The following is a 17,715-nucleotide window of genomic DNA, read 5'->3' as shown; positions in this document are numbered from 1 at the left end:
TAAGTATATATATATATATATATAAATATTGCGATTTCTTCATGAAGGAGGTTTTGAGGTTTTTGATGTGAGATTTTAGAAATGTATTTAAAGCTCAATATTTTACTCTCTCCTGTGTTTTATTTGAAGTGTCAACAATAATATTAATAATTATAGTAATAACTTTTTTTATATGGCACTTTTCTTACAAAGTTACAAAGTGATTTACAAGAAAAGATTAAAATCAGATCAAAGAAAAATCCAAAGTTAAAATAAATAAAAACATCTCCAATCCACATTATGTCAAAAGATCTGACAGGAAGTGAAGAGAGTCAATAAAATATGTAAAAAAAAACATAATTATGGATAAAATAATAAACTGAAAATGTATTAAACATCATCCAAAGGTGAGAGGGAGAGATGTGCTGTAAGAAGAGATTTAAAGGAAGTTAAAGAGTCACAGTGTCTGAGATCAGAGTGGGGGGGCTCTAACAGTGAACACCTGGTCGCCCTCAGTCACAAGCCTTGACCCTGGGGGGGCAGCAAACCTCCCTCAGCTGATCTCAGGTCTCTGTTGGAGACATCAACAAATCAGATGTAATGGGAGGCGGAGCCATTTAAAACCTTAAAAGTCAGAAATAATCTGAAATCTAACGGCGCCAATGAAGAGAGGCGAGCAGAGTCAGGTGACTGTACCTGTGAGTTCAGGTGGAGGGAGGGCACGCATGCACACACACACACACACACACACACACACACACACACACACACACACACACACACACACACACACACACACACACACATTCTCACTATAGAAACTGATGCTTGTGAGGAGCTACAGTGTCTCTGAGGTGATTCACATCATCATCATCATCCTCAGTGTCCTGTGAGCTGTGTGAGTGTACTGAGAGCACAAGATGTCTCTGATGACTGTGTCCGTCTCCTTGGTTACAGTTGGTGACCTGAACATCAGCTGACTGAAGATTCACAGTCAGAACCAGAAGCTCAGAGTTCAGGCTGTTCACCTGGACCACACCTGCAGATCTGAAGATGGCCTCACCAACAAGAAGAAGAATGAGCAGAGAGCTGCCTCCTGATCTGTCTGAGTTAATGGACGCACTAATTAAATATGCAACTTCATTCATCAAAGACTTTGACAGCAGTGAGAACAGGATGAGACAGATTGTCAGACAGTTTCAGGTGATCGCTGCTGAGGTGAGAAAGATGCAGGAGAAAACAGATGGAGTCAGAACAGGAGGAGCTGTTACTGGAGGAGTAGCCCTCGGTGCCGGGATCCTTTTTGCTCCATTCACTGGAGGAGCAAGCTTATTATTAGGAGGAGCAGCAGCTGTTGTTGGTGCAAATATAACAAAAGTTTGGAAAGAGAGTGGAAGTGCAGAGGAAGTAGAAAAGCTGGGGAGAGAATTCATGAAGATAGTTGAACCAATGAAGAAGAAGCTGGAAGAAATACAGACCACATGTAAAAAGCTGGAGGAAAAATCATTTGAAGTTCAGGCTGAAAAAACTCTAAGAGACATGACGGAATTCAACATGATCCTGACACTAATATCTGAACTGAGAAAAAAGAGTGAAGGAGTTTTGGAGATACTTGTAGCAGCGTTTACTTCAATAGATGGTCTGTTGCGTCTCATTGTGGCTGTCTTCAGAATCACTGCGACCCCTAAGCAGGATAAAGAGTTGAGAGACGCCATCATCCAGTCAGCTGATCGGTGTAGTCAGGTCACTGATGAGTTTGATAAGATGAAGAAGAAACTCAGACAGTTATTAGAACAGTAAAGAGACAAACATCAAGAAACACCTGGCGTTGGTGATGTCAGAGTCCCCACCCCACCAGGAAGTAACAACTCACCTCACAACCGCCATCTTGTTTTCCTTGTTTAAGCTGTGTGGTAACAGCAACCATTTTGAATAAGCCATTTTGTTTTTGTTTATGTTCCCACACACACACGCTCGCACGCACGCTCACACGCACACACACACCTGTATATACTTTGAATGCAACATTCATTTGGAGCGACAAGAACTGCCTCCTTCTGAACACCTGAGACCAAGGAGATGGTCATGGACTTTGGGAGGTCTCTGCCCTTCAGCCAGTCAGCATTCGAGGGAAGGACATTGAGGCGGTGCACACTTATAAATACCTAGGTGTGCACCTGAACAGTAAACTGGACTGGTTCCTGAACACAGATGCCATCTACCTGAAGGGGCGGAGCCGGCTCTTTTTCCTCAGGAGGCTCAGGTCCTTTGACGTCTGCAGTGAAATGCTGCACATGTTCTATCAGTCAGTGGCCAGTGAACTCTTTAATGCTGCAGTCTGCTGGAGAAGCAGCATGTCAGACATGAACACAAAGAGACTGGACCAGCTGGTCAAAGAGGCTGCGTCTGTGCTGCAGGAGTCTGGACTCACTCAGGACTGTTGTGGAGAGACACATGCAATGTAAGATCTTGGACAATACCAACCATCCTCTCCACAACATTCTGGCAGGACAGAGAAGCAGCTGCAGCTGCAGCAAACGTCTCATCTCACTGTGCTGCAGAACAGAGAGGTTCAGGAGATCCTTTGTTCCCACTGCCATCAGGCTGTAAGGAAGTGGACTCATCTAATTATTATTGTTTATTTGTTATTAACTGTTTTTATTATTATTATTATTATCAACAATGATCTAATGGACACATGAGTTTCCCCTAGGGGATAAATAAAGTATGTATCTATCTATCTATCTACTTTTACCATCCTTGTAAATAAAAGTCTTTCAGTGTATCTTCTGGTGTGAATACTGTTAAATTCAGAAGAACTTTAGTAGCTTTAGTTAATATTAATAATTTGAGACTGAACCAACATTATCCTCTCCTGTTTCAGGATGATGCAACTGAAGAACTTTAATTCATTTTAAAGTTACTAATTAATATTAATATTTTTATCATCGATATTTTATTAGTTTATGATAGCCAATCATTTAATTAACTGATTAACTGATAAAACTGGATAAAAGTCAATGTTGAGCGTCTGTCAGACAAACACACTGACACATGACCATAGAGGAGATGATGTCATCAACAGGCGACCAATGAGACATCACCATGATTAAAATCACAGATTTCTCTGGTTTGAGAATTGATGGACACATTTGTGATGATGTAAGAACACAACTCAACAACATACAGAACGTAGATCTGGCTGTTTTTAGTTGTTCAATGTGGAAAAGTTACAGATTATAACTTTAAAAACATATTTTCCACCTTTATTTGTCATTTGGATTCATGTCATTTGAACCATTGATCACAACATCTTATCACGGAGACGAGAACGTTAAAGGAACCAGGCCGGTTTAAGTCAGACTCATCAGATAGATTCCAGTTTGTTCATGTTATTGACTCTTCATGGAGTTCCACATGGTTCTGACACCGTTCACCTTAAATCTGCTTCTTTTAGGGAATATATTATAATATTATCAGGAAGTAGCAGATAAATGTGTGACGTTACGCAGACGACACCCAGCTGTATTAATCTATGGAAACAGGTGAGACTAACCAGGTGGTAAAACTTCATCATGTCTTAATTTTTCATGGTGAATCATTGCAATTTGCCATGCTGCCGCAAAGGTCTTAAGATGAGACTGACCAAATATGATGTTGGTTTGATGAATTCTCTAGGAGTTCATTAAATTCCAATGCCTGAAAAAGACAACAATGACATCAAAATTGCAGAGTAAATTTAAAATATCTAATTTCCTGTTGGTACATATATTTGTTTTGTAGCTGAGTGGGAGTTTTTGAACATGTTAAAGCTCAAAAAGGTGATTTATTTTAGAGAAGAAGAATCTGTCAAACAAATTATAATCTGTCCTCGTACCAGTCGGTCTGTACTCAGAGCAGAGGATGTCTCTGATGACTGTGTCTGTCTCCTTGGTTACACTTGGTGGACCAAACATGAGCTGACTGTTCAACTTCCTGACTGAAGATTCACCGTCAGAACCAGAAGCTCAGAGTTCAGCCTGTTCACCTGGACCAAACTCCTGAAGATGGCCTCAAGTCTAATCAGTCTAATGCAGCATAAAGTTTCATCCATCAAACAGTTTGACAGCAGTGAGGACAGGATGAGACAGATCGTCAGAGAGTTTCAGAGGATCGCTGCTGAGGTGAGAAAGATGCAGGAGAAAACAGATGGAGTCAGAAGAGCAATATCTGAAGGAGCGTAACGTACTGCCAGTTTATTTCTCGTACTCAGGATCCTCTGCACTCTGTTCACTGGGACTGGGAGCGGTTTAGCAGCAGCAGTTGCAGGTGTTGATGCAGGTGTTGATGCAGATGCTGCTGCTGTTACTGTTGAATATTTGACAGAAACAGTGGAAAAGGACGAATGTGTGCAGGAGGCAGAACAGCTGGGGAAAGAATTCATGTGGCTGGTTCACCTCATGAAGAAGGACCTGGAAGAGATAAAGATGTCATGTGAAAAGTTGGAGGAAGAAGACGCTGTGCTTTTGGCTGAAATCAGTCTGAGAGACATGGAGGAGATGGACAAGGTCCTGAGACAAGTGTCCAGACTGGGAGAAACTGCAGGTTTCTTCAATTTCACTGCGATCCCTGAGGAGGTTAAAAAGCTAAGAGAGTCCATCATCAAGTCAGCTGACCTGTGTCAGAGCATCACCAACAAGTTTGACAAGATGAAGAAAGGAGTCACAGACTTGTTGGGACAGTGAAGAGACACAGTCAGTCTCTTCATGTAGTCGTAACAGTTGTAACAGTCATAACATTGTAATTTGTCACAGAGGTTGTTAAATTACTCAAAGTGAGCAACATATTTTAAATACTTTGGATTACTTCAACATTGTCTTTATGTTTATATCATAACACTGTGAATGAATGTGGCATTGACACAACGGTGCTACCTGACGTAGACTGAAACCAGGAAAAATAAAACGGTGAATTTTCACTTCCATACATTTAGTTTCCACTCTGTTGTCTTTCAGCTAATCCTCCTGAAATGAAAATGGCAACAGAAGACACTGTTTTCACCATCTGTATCCCACAACAGGAAATGGATGAAAAAGATACAAATAACAATAACATGAATCTGCAGCTCATAGCGAGGAAGCTAGCTAACATACCCAAAGGTTGTAGTTCTCACGAGTGGTTTAAAGGTTCCCAGACATTTTGGAAGGTATATATGCTACTGGATAGAAATTGATGCAGACATATCCTGTTTGAAGTCTGGCTTCATTCACACCACGCTCGTCTCCAGAGCTGAGAACGGTTAGTGAACGTCTCTGAAATCGATCAGTAAGTTTACAGCAAACAGCTGTTTCTAAATATATGAGATCATGTAGAACCAGGTGAAGTCAGTTTCAGTTTGGGACGTTTTGGAATGAGATACAACCAGGAAGTGGTGACATAGATGAAGTGTGTTTGAGGCTGAGGTTTCTACCAGAACACAAACTGGTCTAACTGGTGACACAGCTGCAGCAGATGTTTGTCAGCTTGTGTCTCAATACACAGATTTAGTAAAATGAAATAGTTCAGATGAAGTCTTATAACAGATGATTTCAATACATGAACTTTGTCTGTTGACATGAGACATGACAGATAGAAAGCTACTGAAAATACTAGGTGATATATGTCATCATCATCATCATCATCATCATCATCATCCTCAGTGTCCTGTGAGCTGTGTGAGTGTACTGAGAGCACAAGATGTCTCTGATGACTGTGTCCGTCTCCTTGGTTACAGTTGGTGACCTGAACATCAGCTGACTGAAGATTCACAGTCAGAACCAGAAGCTCAGAGTTCAGGCTGTTCACCTGGACCACACCTGCAGATCTGAAGATGGCCTCACCAACAAGACTGAGTTTAGATATGTTAATGAACACACTAATCAATCATGCAACTTCATTCATCAAAGCCTTTGACAGCAGTGAGGACAGGATGAGACAGATTGGTAGAGAGTTTCAGGACATCGCTGAGAACATATTACAGATACAAAAGTACATGGATACACTCAGGAGAACAGGAACTACTGTTCTAGGACTCGGAGTCATTGCAGCTCCATTCACTGCAGGACTGAGCAGCAGCAGCAGCAGCTGTTGTTGGAAAGCAGATGAAAGAGAACAAAAGTGTAAAGAAAGCAAAAGAGCTGGGAGCAGAGTTCAGGAGGATTATTGAACCAATGAAGAAGAAGCTGGAAGAAATAAAGACCACGTGTGAAAAGTTGGAGGAAAAATCATCTGAAGTTCAGGCTGAAAAAACTCTGACAGAGATGAAGGAGTTCAACATGGTGGGAGTGAGTGTCAGTCAGCTGATCAGACTCAGCTGATCACTGAGGAGATGATGAAGATGAAGAAGAAACTCAGAGAGTTCACAGTGAAGAGACAGTAAATCTACTGTGTACTATGTACTGATTGGCCCCTGACAGGTTCATCCCACCACAGCTGATCAGTCAATCAGTTCATTAATTGGATAATTGATTAATTGTTGTGCTAATGTTTGATGCTGTGACAATAAATAAATATAAAATGAAGATGATGTGTTCCAGTGCCACCTTAAATTTACAGATCCTCCTTAAGAGACATGTAAGAGTCTTGATCTTGTGATGACACGTGAAGGTTTATTGTACAGAAAATATCCAGAGAGCTGACAGATATTATTTATTGATTGATTTATTCATCACGTCAGAGGAACAGGAAGAATCTGCTGCTCCACACTCTGTCCAGCAGGTGGCGGGAACGCCCCGTGAGCCGGTTTGTCCGCCGCCATTAAAAGCCAGAGAAGAAGAAGGTGACGCTCAGCGGTGGAGCCAGTTCACAGTCACCTGTCCGGAAGCACCAGGCTCATTCATGACTGCTCAGGTGAGTTTCAGTGTTTTTACAACCGAGTGTCCGCGTGTCTCTTCCGTTGTTCTCATGATGTGAGCGTGCACGCGCCAGACTCCGTTGATATTTGTCTCAATTAAACACCGATCAGAAGAACCGGACACCGCGTCCGACGGTTACAATGAACTTTAATGACGAGTGACGTCAGCGCCAAATCAAAGCGTCACCTCGTCTCAATAGATGACATCATCTTTCATCCAGCTGAGAGACAGACATGTCGTGTAGCTGAGAAGTATCCAGATGTTGATCTGTATGACCTGATATCTGTCTGTCATGGCTGCCCGAGGCACAACACATGAACTCCTCGTGACAAGCACGCGGAGGGAGATCCTGCTCTGACTGACACCCAGTCCTGACCCGAGACTCAGACCGGGTCAGGTTGTTGTTGTTGTTGTTGTTGTTGTTGTTGTTGTTGTTGTTGTTGTTTGTACATGTTGACAGATTATCACCAGTCATGAGGATGCGACCTGATTTGTCAGAGGTCTGATCACTTCTGATCAGGTTGATTGATCATCACTGATTCTGTTTGACTGTTATTGTGGAAACTTGTGGAAAATCTAAGTTCAAATCACGTTTCAAAATAAAAGTTTAACAGGTTTTCATCTGTTAATGCGATAAAATTACAGGTGTGTGTGTGTGTGTGTGTGTGTGTGTGTGTGTGTGTGTGTGTGTGTGTGTGTGTGTGTGTGTGTGTGCTTTCTTCAGGTGTGTGTGTTGTACTTCGCTAAGAGCGTGGAGCTGACCGGAGTGAAGCAGGAGGACATTGTTGCCGTGCCGACACCAATCAGCAGCCGAGACCTCTGGAGTCTGTTGCTACAGCGACACCCGAGGTAACAAACACACACACACACACACACACACACACACACACACACACACACACACACACACACACACACACACACACACACACACGATGACTGGCTGTTTACTCCTGATTAGCCAATCAGATAACAGCAGGGACGGGGCCTTGATCCAGGAAACATCAGCACCTGTTCAGAGCTTTTTCCTCTGACTGTGATCCCCACAAAATACCCACAATGCAACAGTGTCTGTAGACTGTAATTACATCTCATGTCATCAACGTGTGTGTGTGTGTGTGTGTGTGTTCAGACTGTCGGTCCTTCAGGATCAGGTGGTGTTGGCGGTGCGTCAGCATTACGTTGCCATCGGTGACCAGGTGGTAACCCTGGGAGACAGGGACGAGGTGGCCGTGGTGCCGCCGCTCAGCGGAGGATAGAATATAGGACAGACGGTGAGTGATCGAGTTTCAATCGAAGATCAATACATGTGTCATCACACACACCTGAGCCACAGGTGCAACAACCAATCAGATCAAAGCTTCATCAATAGTTACTTAAATTGATCACTTTTAAAATCACTGGAAGAACTGGAAGCTGAGAGAACGAGAGTCGTCATGGCAACAGGCAACAGGTGGGACAGTTCTAAAATCTCCCTGATGTTCACCTGGACTCAAGGACGAACTGATTAGGTTTTGGTGGCTAAAGGTTAAAGGTCAGTGTGACCTCACAAAACACATTGTAGCCATTACTCGAGACTTCACAGCAATTACGACAAAACTTCACACAAATATTTGATATTTTCTGTGACTGTGGATAAACAGGAAGTGACCTGAACTGGTCTGAGAGGAAGAGACTGGATGAGAACTCTTTGTCTTTTTAAAGTCAGGGATAAAAAACACACATCCACATATTCTATATGTTGTTTATGTTATTTTATTCATAGAAAATTCATCATGAAATAGAAAACACTTAATGAAAATTAAAAAAAAAAACAAAAAAAAACAAAATAAAAAACAATACTTTCACATTTTAACTTTTCAATTCCCAGAAGTTTCATGAATTTTTAGCTGTGTCAGATAAATAGATACTTTATTTATCACCGAGGGGAAATTTATGTTAGTAATAATAATAATAATAGTTGATTATGAATAATAAATTATAGCAAGCCTGCAGGTTATTCATGTCTTTCTAATACGTGTTAAAAACCACCGTGGTCTTGTTTATTTGATTCTCCATTCACATCCTCACACATCGAGCCGTCGTCTTCTTCATGACCTGAGAGGCTTTCACTGCATGAACTGTCCCACATGACGAAAAGCTGATTGTCTGAGACAGGTGTGTTTTTTTTCTTTTTCTTCAGAAATGTCGGAGGAGTGGAGAGACGTGTTCAAACTGAGCCATGATTGGCTGTCTGTACAGGAAGTGGTGGACGCCGTCAGCAGCACTTCCTGTGGAGCCATTTCAGTTTTTATAGGTTCGAAATAAGATTTGAGTTTATTCACAGGATTCAGACGTTTACATTTACCACAGTGTGTGTGTGTGTGTGTGTGTGTGTGTGTGTGTGTGTGTGTGTGTGTGTGTGTGTGTGTGTGTGTGTGTGTGTGTGTGTCACAGGTACAACCCGTGAGGATGAGGTGGACGGCAGGAAGGTGATTGGTCTGGAGTACGAGGCGTATGAGCTCATGGCCCAATCAGAGTTTGCCAAACTGTGCTCTGACATCAGAGAGCGCTGGCCGACTGTGACGCACATCTGTGTCCACCACAGGCTGGGGTGAGGCACTAATGCTAACTTCTAATGCTAACAGTAATTTTAACACTAACTGCTAGCTTCTACCTACTTTCTACTAATGCTATCATTCACTGCTAGCTGCTATCTTGTAACTACTAACTGCTAATGCTAAAGCTAACTGCTTCCTGCTACCGGAGGGTGTGTGTGTGACCTGTTAATGCCGTCCCTCAGGTGGGTGAAGGTCGGAGAGGCCAGTGTTGCCATGGCGATCTCATCTCCTCATCGTCACGACGGTCAGCAGGCGATCCAGCACTGCATCGAGCGGCTGAAGGCCAACGTCCCCATCTGGAAGAAGGTAGACGCAGAGAGAGCGAGGTCGTCCTCATTATTGAAGAGTTGAGGTGTTTGATTATTGATCATGTGACTCTCATCAACAGGAAGTGTACGACACACAGGAGTCGAGCTGGAAGGAGAACTCCGAGTGTCCCTGGTCCGCTCCCAGCACAGCTGCTGGAGACAGAGAGTTTATCAATAAACATTAATAAAAGTCATTGATCTTTGATTGGTTGTGTTGTGTTCAGAGCAGCTCGTAACTCCATCAATAAACACATGAACACGTAAACCTGGTGCTGAGAAGTGATGACATCATCAGTGGAGGACGATCTGATTAGTCATCGTCAACCTGCAGGTGGAGCTGTGACCACAGGTACTCGGTGTGTCCAGTTTATTAGGAACACCAGCTGAACATGCTGGGATGCGCCCTCAGGAAGCTTCTACTGTACAGGTGTGTCTACTACTACTGACAACAGACCAATCACTGTGAAGAGACTGGGTCAGTTCATTCATGACATTATGATGTTATCATGATGTCATCCTTGTCTTCATGGACAGATTATGAGACAGTGGACCTTCGACCTGTCCAGAAACCAGAAAGACTTCAAACAGGGTACCTGGTCTTGGTCCTTGATCCTGGCCTCTAGTCCTGACCCATGGGGTCCCTGGACCCGGTCTCCAGTGGTCTATGTGGTCTGGTTTCCTGGTGAAGATGAGACTGTCTCTGGTGTCCGTTGTGTCTTCAGAGACCTGGATCAGTTTCATCATGTCACTGTCTGATCAGAAACCTGATTTTCCTCAGCAGCTGTTCCCTTCATCAACCTTTCTATGAGGAAACTGAGACCAGTAACTCACCTGTGTGGGCAGGTAACCAGGTAACCTGTGTGTTTAGATAGAATATTCATATCCTGAAGGATATGATCCTGTTATAGATGAATCAGTAAAACATGAAGCTGCAGCTAGATTTAATAATTTAATAATATTAATGGTTAAATCTTAAATCTTATATCTTATATGATATAAGAATATAATATATATATATATATATTATTACATATATACATATATAATTTGTGTGTGTGGGAAGACTTAAAATTATATTTAAAGTCTTAAATAAACCACAGACTGATCAACTGCTGCTGTTTCCTGTCTTTGTGAAGCCTGAACTTTTATCTTAGTCCTAATCTTTATTTACATTGATAGCAATAATAATCTTTTATTATTGTTGTTATTTTTTATTGTTCGGCACAGTTAAAATCATTTATCATAAATTAAATAAAAGCAAAGTAAAAATATCCAGGAAAATAATAAACAGGAAAATAAACAAACATACTGTGACTGAAAACAATAAAACAGCTGATATTTATAGAAGATAAATTAATTTATTCTTTGACTCTCCATCCGTATTATGTTTATTATGTCATAGTTTTATTCCTCTGTTTGATCTGCACGTGATCTTTGTGAATAAACTTTACCGGAAACGAACCGTTCAAACGCAAATAAAAGCTCTTATTTTGAAGTTGACAGGAAGTGGTCCTCTCTCCGTTGCAACAGTCTCGTGCTTGCCGCCGCTCCCCCTGTTGGTCAGCTGACCGTCGGCCGGTCTGCTGACAGTCAAACCGCTGAAGCTCGCACCTTGACCCGGACGTCAGCATCGCCAGGCCGAGCCCGGTCTTTGTGTCCCCAGTACCGGAGCCCCTGACCGGGATTGGTTTCCTGACGTGCCCCGCTGTCAGCGGGAGACCGGATCGTTGGCCTAAATCAAGCCGAGCTCGGCGCACACAGAGTCAGACTCTCATTGCGCTGCTCCGACTGATCCCGCTCCGAGGCCGGTCAGCTGGTCGACTCTATCACGATCCTCCGTGACCCCCAGCCGGCCCTCAGCCCCGGCGGCCCCCGCTGACCGCCATGGCCCTGCTGGACCTCGCCATGCAGGGACTCGCCGTGTTCGGCTTCATCCTGTTCTTCGTGCTGTGGCTCATGCACTGCATGTCCATCATCTATGTGTAAGTGAACGGCTCCATGAGGCTAACGGCTAGGCTAACGGCTAGCGGAGTGACGCCCCTGTTTCCTGCGTTTATCTCTGGTTTTTATTAACGCGTTTGTCACTTTAGAGTTGAAACATTAAAGCCATCGTGGTGGAGCTGCTCTGCGGGTTTCTGGATGTGTGACAGCCGGTAAACCTCCGTGTCTAACCGGTTAGCTGTTGGGCGTTTTCCTGGTTAACCGCTAGCTTGTTAGCTCTGCCAGTTAATTCCGTTCACTCGGGTCTGTGTAGTTTGCGGGAACTAAAGTAATCATCCTATAATTGATGTAAACGTTTCCCGCGGCTCAGATTATAAAGAAACTGAAGTGAAGTTTATTTACAGTATTTACATTATTTTGCTGGTTTACTCGGTTCCGTCACAGTTCGCTAGTTAGCCTGTAAATTTCCTGTTTCCTCTGACGTCGAATTACTTTTTTAAAACCTGATTATTTAACGATGTTGTGGCCAGCGGCCGTTAATCTCTCATGGTGGATGTTAGGAAACGTTTTGTTGAAGTGTCATGAGTCGCTTTTAAATTCGGCATTAATCTCACTCACGTAAAACGAATGAATCCACCATATTTAAAGGTTTTGATGAAGCTCAGGGCTGTTTCTTTCGGTACAGATTAAAGTCAAAGGTTTTGAGTTGAATCTGACGTGAAGAGATGATAATTAAAGTGGATAGTTTTAGGGACAGTGAGGTCGATGCAGTTGTTTTTCCTGCACTGATTCGCTTTATTTGTGACAGTTTGAAACCGGCAGGTGCTGTAACGGCGTTTGGTTCAGTGGAGTTGTGTAAAGCTAAAGCTGATTGGGCAACACGGGTTTTTCCAGTTGCTCCTACTCAGTTAGTTCCGTAGGTGTGATTCTGAAAATCCGTTAAAGGGATTTGGAAATAATTGTAAAACCAGATTTTGACACATGAGGTTTTGTTGTGTTTAATGACACCACACTGAACCTCTGAATGCCACATGTTTATAATAGCAATAAATACGACCTGGAAATTCATTGAAAGTTGCTGAAATGTCATTCAATTTGTGAATCCAGCTGTTAGTAGTCGGTCTGTTTATCCGCATCTTTATTCATTTACATAAACACACTAAATATCCAGACTGTTAGTCGCTGATTATGTAATTCTCTGTTTATGTAAAAGCTTATGTCAGAAGTATCCAGGACTTTTAAAGACCTTTCAGATCTTTCCAGGGTTACACACTCCATATAATTCCTCTGAGGCCGTTTTATTTCCAGGTCTTAGGAGAAAGTATTCAAACACTTTCTCCTATAGATACAGAAACAGAAGAAGACATTAGGGAGTGTGTGGTGTGTTCAGGGTCCACGCTGACTCACTATAGATGAACTGGGACTGAACTGAATCACCAGTGAGGAGCTGTCTCTGCTGTCTGTTAGAGATCCACTGACTTCATCCCATCTGTCCTTTATTCTGATGAACAGCCACAAACAGTCACACATCCTCTGACATGAGACCGGTGCAGTGCATGATGGGAGCTGATGACATGTCTCTGCGTGTATCTGTTTGAATAATAGTGTTAGGATTCAGCAGATATCACCACACTGTACAGTCTGAGACCAGCTCACAGCTCATTATACTATAGTATATTATATATTACATCACATTATATTATATATATATTATATTACATTACATTATCTGACATCATATTTACATGACATCACACTCATGGATGTGTCAGACTCTTCTCCACAGACCGATGGTGAGGTTCATCACTGCAGTGTCAGGTCAGGACTGACATCTGTTCAGTAAGGTGAAGTGTAAGGTCATCAGGTGAAGAAGAGACAGTCAGTTGTGTTGTCAGTCATCAGTCCTCCCTCAGACGCAACCCTCTAACAAATGATTTCTAAATCACCTTTATTCTGAAAAACCAAACCAACAGGACGAACTCCAGTGACCGCAGACTCTCTGTAAGATCATCATCAGACTCACAGTGGATCATGTTGTGGCTATAGTGTTGTCTGTCCAACATAAAAACCAAAAGGCCACTGATGCACCATGGGAGTTCATTCAGGTAGGTGGACTGGTTTCCGACCAGCATGCACCTGGGCGGGTCTGTGGTTTTTACCAGAGCAGGAAACATGATCCTTTGTTCCTCTGTCTGCTGCTTGTTTGGTAAACCTCATCCCCCATAATGCATCAGTGATCTTTGATTCTTATGTTGGACTTCAATTAGTGTGAAAGACAAACAGCGAAGAGCAGGTCCGTGGTCCGTCTGTTGTCTGTCTGTCTGTTGTCCGTCAATTGTCCGTCGTCCGTCAATTGTCCGTCGGTTGTCCGTCTGTTGTCTGTCGGTTGTCCGTCTGTTGTCTGTTGTCTGTCGGTTGTCTGTCGGTTGTCCGTCTGTTGTCCGTCTGTTGTCCGTCTGTCTGTTGTCTGCCTGTCTGTTGTCTGTCTGTTGTCCGTCTGCTGTCTGTTGGCCGTCTGTTTTCCGTCGGTTGTCCGTCTGTTGTCTGTCGGTTGTCCGTCTGTTGTCCGTCTGTTGTCCGTCTGTTGTCCGTCTGTTGTCTGTCTGTCTGTCGGTTGTCCGTCTGTTGTCTGTTGTCTGTCTGTCTGTTGTCTGTCGGTTGTCCGTCTGTTGTCCGTCGGTTGTCCGTCGGTTGTCCGTCTGTTGTCTGTCTGTCGGTTGTCTGTCTGTTGTCTGTTGTCCATCTGTTGTCCGTCTGTCTGTCTGTTGTCTGTCTGTTGTCCGTACGTTGTCTGTCTGTCTGTTGTCTGTCTGTTGTCCGTCTGTTGTCCGTCCGTTGTCTGTCTGTCTGTTGTCTGTCTGTTGTCCGTCTGTTGTCCGTCCGCTGTCTGTCTGTCTGTCTGTCCGTCTGTTGTCCGTCTGTTGGCTGTCTGTCTGTTGTCCATCTGTTGTCCGTCTGTTGTCTGTCTGTCTGTTTGTCTGTTGTCTGTCTGTCTGTTGTCCGTCTGTTGTCCGTCTGTCTGTTGTCTGTCTGTTGTCTGTCTGTTGTCTGTCTGTTGTCCGTCTGTTGGAGTGTGACTTGGAGTCAAAGTGTGTCGTGCGGAAAATGACTGAGGAGGACGAACTGTCTGAAGAACCACAGAAGAAGACACTGGTGTCAGTGTTGATGACAACCTTCAAATGTTGGAGGATAGTTTCATGTGTTCCTGATGATGTGATGGCTCTGACCTTTGACCTTTGACATCTGTCTCTCTGCCTTTCAGGCGTCTCCATCTCCACAAGAAAAGGTCAGAGGTCAAACAGTCCTTTGTGCAGCTGGCAGGAGTTTCTTTGCTGAAGCCGCTGAAGGGTGTTGACCCGAACCTGATCTCCAACCTGGAGACCTTCTTCACACTGGATTACCCCAAGGTGACCCCCCCCCCCCCCCAATAATCACATCACTTAGTTTCTTACTGCTGCCATTTTAACTCCCCCAGCTACTGCCCCAAAGACCACCTGACTGCCCTTGACCATCTGCCTATCTGTTGAACTGCCCACCTTACACCCCCTGACCCCTGTTTCCTGCCCCTGACCACCACCCAGCTTCCTCTCACTTGACCCAGAATCCACCTGTGCTCCTCTCTAATGGCGCAGGTGACCTCAGATCCATCAGTAAGCGTGCTGAGGGTTTTTGAGTAACTGAAGCGTTTGTGTTGCAGTATGAGATCCTGCTGTGTGTTCAGGATCAGGATGATCCAGCTGTTGACGTCTGTAAAAAGCTGTTGGGCAAATATCCGAACGTCGACGCTCGATTGTTCATCGGTGAGAAGTTCATACAGTCTTTTCTGTGTTATTCCATTTACCTGCTCCAGTCTTTCGTTAGCAGCTAATGTTAGCATGTGTTCTCTGGTTCTCAGGGGGGAAGAAAGTCGGAATCAACCCCAAGATCAACAACCTGATGCCGGGCTACGAAGGAGCCAAGTACGGCCTGGTGTGGATCTGTGATAGCGGCATCAGAGGTTAGCGCTGCCGCTAATTTATTTAGTGACAGTTGACTGTTGGTGATCAGTGCTAATGCTAAGTGTGTGTGTGTGTGTGTGTGTGTGTGTGTGTGTGTGTGTGTGTGTGTGTGTGTGTGTGTGTGTGTGTGGCAGTGAAACCCGACACCCTGACAGATTTGACCAATCAGATGACAGAGAAGGTGGGATTGGTCCACGGGTTGCCGTATGTTGCCGACCGCCAAGGCTTTGCTGCCACACTGGAGCAAGTAAGGCTAACAAGATGAAAACTTTTAGCAACCAAATGCTAATGCTTGTGTCGTGGTTAATTGTGTTTATGAATGCTATTTAGCATTAGCTTGTGAAGCTAAAATAACACAAATATTTTCTAGCTGTCCCGTGTTTTTTAGGAGCTTTTATAGCTGTTCATGCTAACGCTGCTATCGATGATTCTATTTTTTTATTTTTAACTAACTAGCTAACTTGTGATCATGATATGCTAATATGCTAAATGTATTGCTAGCTTCTCCGCCTCAGCTAACATGATGGCAGTAGATGGTTTCTGTGGCTTTCTGGATGCTAATAGATGCTAACCTGTGTCCAGGTGTATTTCGGGACGTCCCACCCACGCTCCTACATCTCGGCCAACGTGACGGGGATAAAGTGTGTGACGGGGATGTCATGTCTAATGAGGAAGGACGTGCTGGATCAGGCCGGCGGATTGGTCGCCTTCGCTCAGTACATTGCTGAAGATTATTTCATGGCTAAAGCTATCGCAGACAGGTTAGCATGTTAGCATTAGCACCTGGCGGATGTCTCCGCGGTCAGCTGATTTATTCATTGTCTGTTCATTGTCTCTCTCCTCAGAGGCTGGAAGTTCTCCATGGCAACACAGGTGGCACTGCAGAACTCAGGGTCGTATTCCATTGGCCAGTTTCAGTCCCGCATGATCAGGTGACGTCAGAACCCTTCGTCTAGTTGGCTGTTTATGTTCTGCCTCAGTCATTAATGTTAAATTTCATTTACTATCAAACATGATTCAGACAGAGTGGAGCTGGAACAGGAAGTGTCTGTAACAACTGCTGATGAATGATCTTGTCTAATCGATAATTAGATTGATATTGATATTGATTGATACAGGTGGACAAAGCTGAGGATCAACATGCTTCCGGCCACCGTGTTGGAGCCCGTGTCTGAGTGCTTCCTGGCCAGCCTCATCATTGGCTGGGCTGCTCATCATGTGTTCAGGTACACAGCCAATCAGAGGAGCAGGGTGGGATGACACTGTTGCTGGGCAGACATTCAAGTATTTTATTTATTTATCATAAACTCCATATAAAATGTATATATATATATTGTGTGTGTGTGTGTGTGTGTGTGTGTGTGTGTGTGTGTGTAGGTGGGACATGATGGTCTTCTTCATGTGTCACTGTCTGGCCTGGTTCATATCTGACTACATCCAGCTGACTGGAGTTCAGGTAAACATGTTTTCATTTTACACTTTGATGTTTCAATTAAAATGAGAAAATTAATCTGAATATTTTATTTTATAAACATATTTTATATTTGTGTTTTCGTCCTCTTTTTTCTTTGATGTAAATGTATATAAATCTAAACAAAACATTTATGAAATTCAATTAAAAACAAAACTATAAAATGAATTGAACGAAATTTTAAACACAAAATCAATTTTTATAAATAAAAACTTAAAAGCAAAAACCATGAAATTAAAAAATAAAACTAAAAAAATTCTTAAAATCATGAATCATATCATATGAACACACACACACACACACTTGGACTGAAGAAGAAAAATGAACCTGGATCTTTAATTAATGTTCAAAATGACGTAAAAAATGAAAGTGAAGAAGAAATAACGAGGTTGAATAAAAGTGTTGGTGATTGGTTATTGATCGGTCATCATCATCCTGCAGGGCGGCCCTCTGTGCTTCTCAAAGCTGGACTTCGCCGTGGCATGGTTCATCAGGGAGTCGATGGCGGTTCAGATCTTCCTGTCAGCTCTCTGGGACCCGACCATC

General features: G+C 43.3%; 2 protein-coding genes across 2 annotated transcripts in view; both read left to right on the top strand.

Annotated features, from left to right (window-relative positions):
• The first annotated feature begins 8,035 nt into the window (after positions 1-8,035).
• On the top strand, positions 8,036-9,964 carry mocs2 (molybdenum cofactor synthesis 2). The gene is made up of 5 exons (XM_022768507.1): positions 8,036-8,125; positions 9,034-9,147; positions 9,288-9,444; positions 9,634-9,757; positions 9,840-9,964. Exons 2-5 carry the CDS (start codon positions 9,036-9,038, stop codon positions 9,942-9,944), a joined length of 498 nt encoding a protein of 165 aa, XP_022624228.1. The 5' UTR covers positions 8,036-8,125; positions 9,034-9,035; the 3' UTR covers positions 9,945-9,964.
• A 1,341-nt stretch (positions 9,965-11,305) lies between these two features.
• The window catches only part of ugcg (UDP-glucose ceramide glucosyltransferase), a 6,572-nt gene continuing 162 nt past the window's right edge, over positions 11,306-17,715 (top strand). The window contains exons 1-10 of the mRNA XM_022768510.1: positions 11,306-11,741; positions 14,963-15,107; positions 15,398-15,500; positions 15,596-15,697; positions 15,833-15,945; positions 16,281-16,459; positions 16,544-16,630; positions 16,817-16,924; positions 17,076-17,154; positions 17,611-17,715. The exon at positions 17,611-17,715 is cut by the window's right edge and continues 162 nt beyond it. Of these exons, the coding sequence (XP_022624231.1) occupies positions 11,644-11,741; positions 14,963-15,107; positions 15,398-15,500; positions 15,596-15,697; positions 15,833-15,945; positions 16,281-16,459; positions 16,544-16,630; positions 16,817-16,924; positions 17,076-17,154; positions 17,611-17,715 (1,119 nt within the window). The 5' untranslated portion in view covers positions 11,306-11,643. The remainder of the gene's footprint in view (positions 11,742-14,962; positions 15,108-15,397; positions 15,501-15,595; positions 15,698-15,832; positions 15,946-16,280; positions 16,460-16,543; positions 16,631-16,816; positions 16,925-17,075; positions 17,155-17,610) is intronic.

This window comes from Seriola dumerili, unplaced genomic scaffold, assembly GCF_002260705.1.
Source record: "Seriola dumerili isolate Sdu_G_001 unplaced genomic scaffold, Sdu_1.0 BDQW01001673.1, whole genome shotgun sequence".
Classification (NCBI taxonomy): domain Eukaryota; kingdom Metazoa; phylum Chordata; class Actinopteri; order Carangiformes; family Carangidae; genus Seriola; species Seriola dumerili.
Note: the sequence above shows the minus strand (reverse complement) of the source record. Positions and strands in the feature narration are given on the sequence as shown.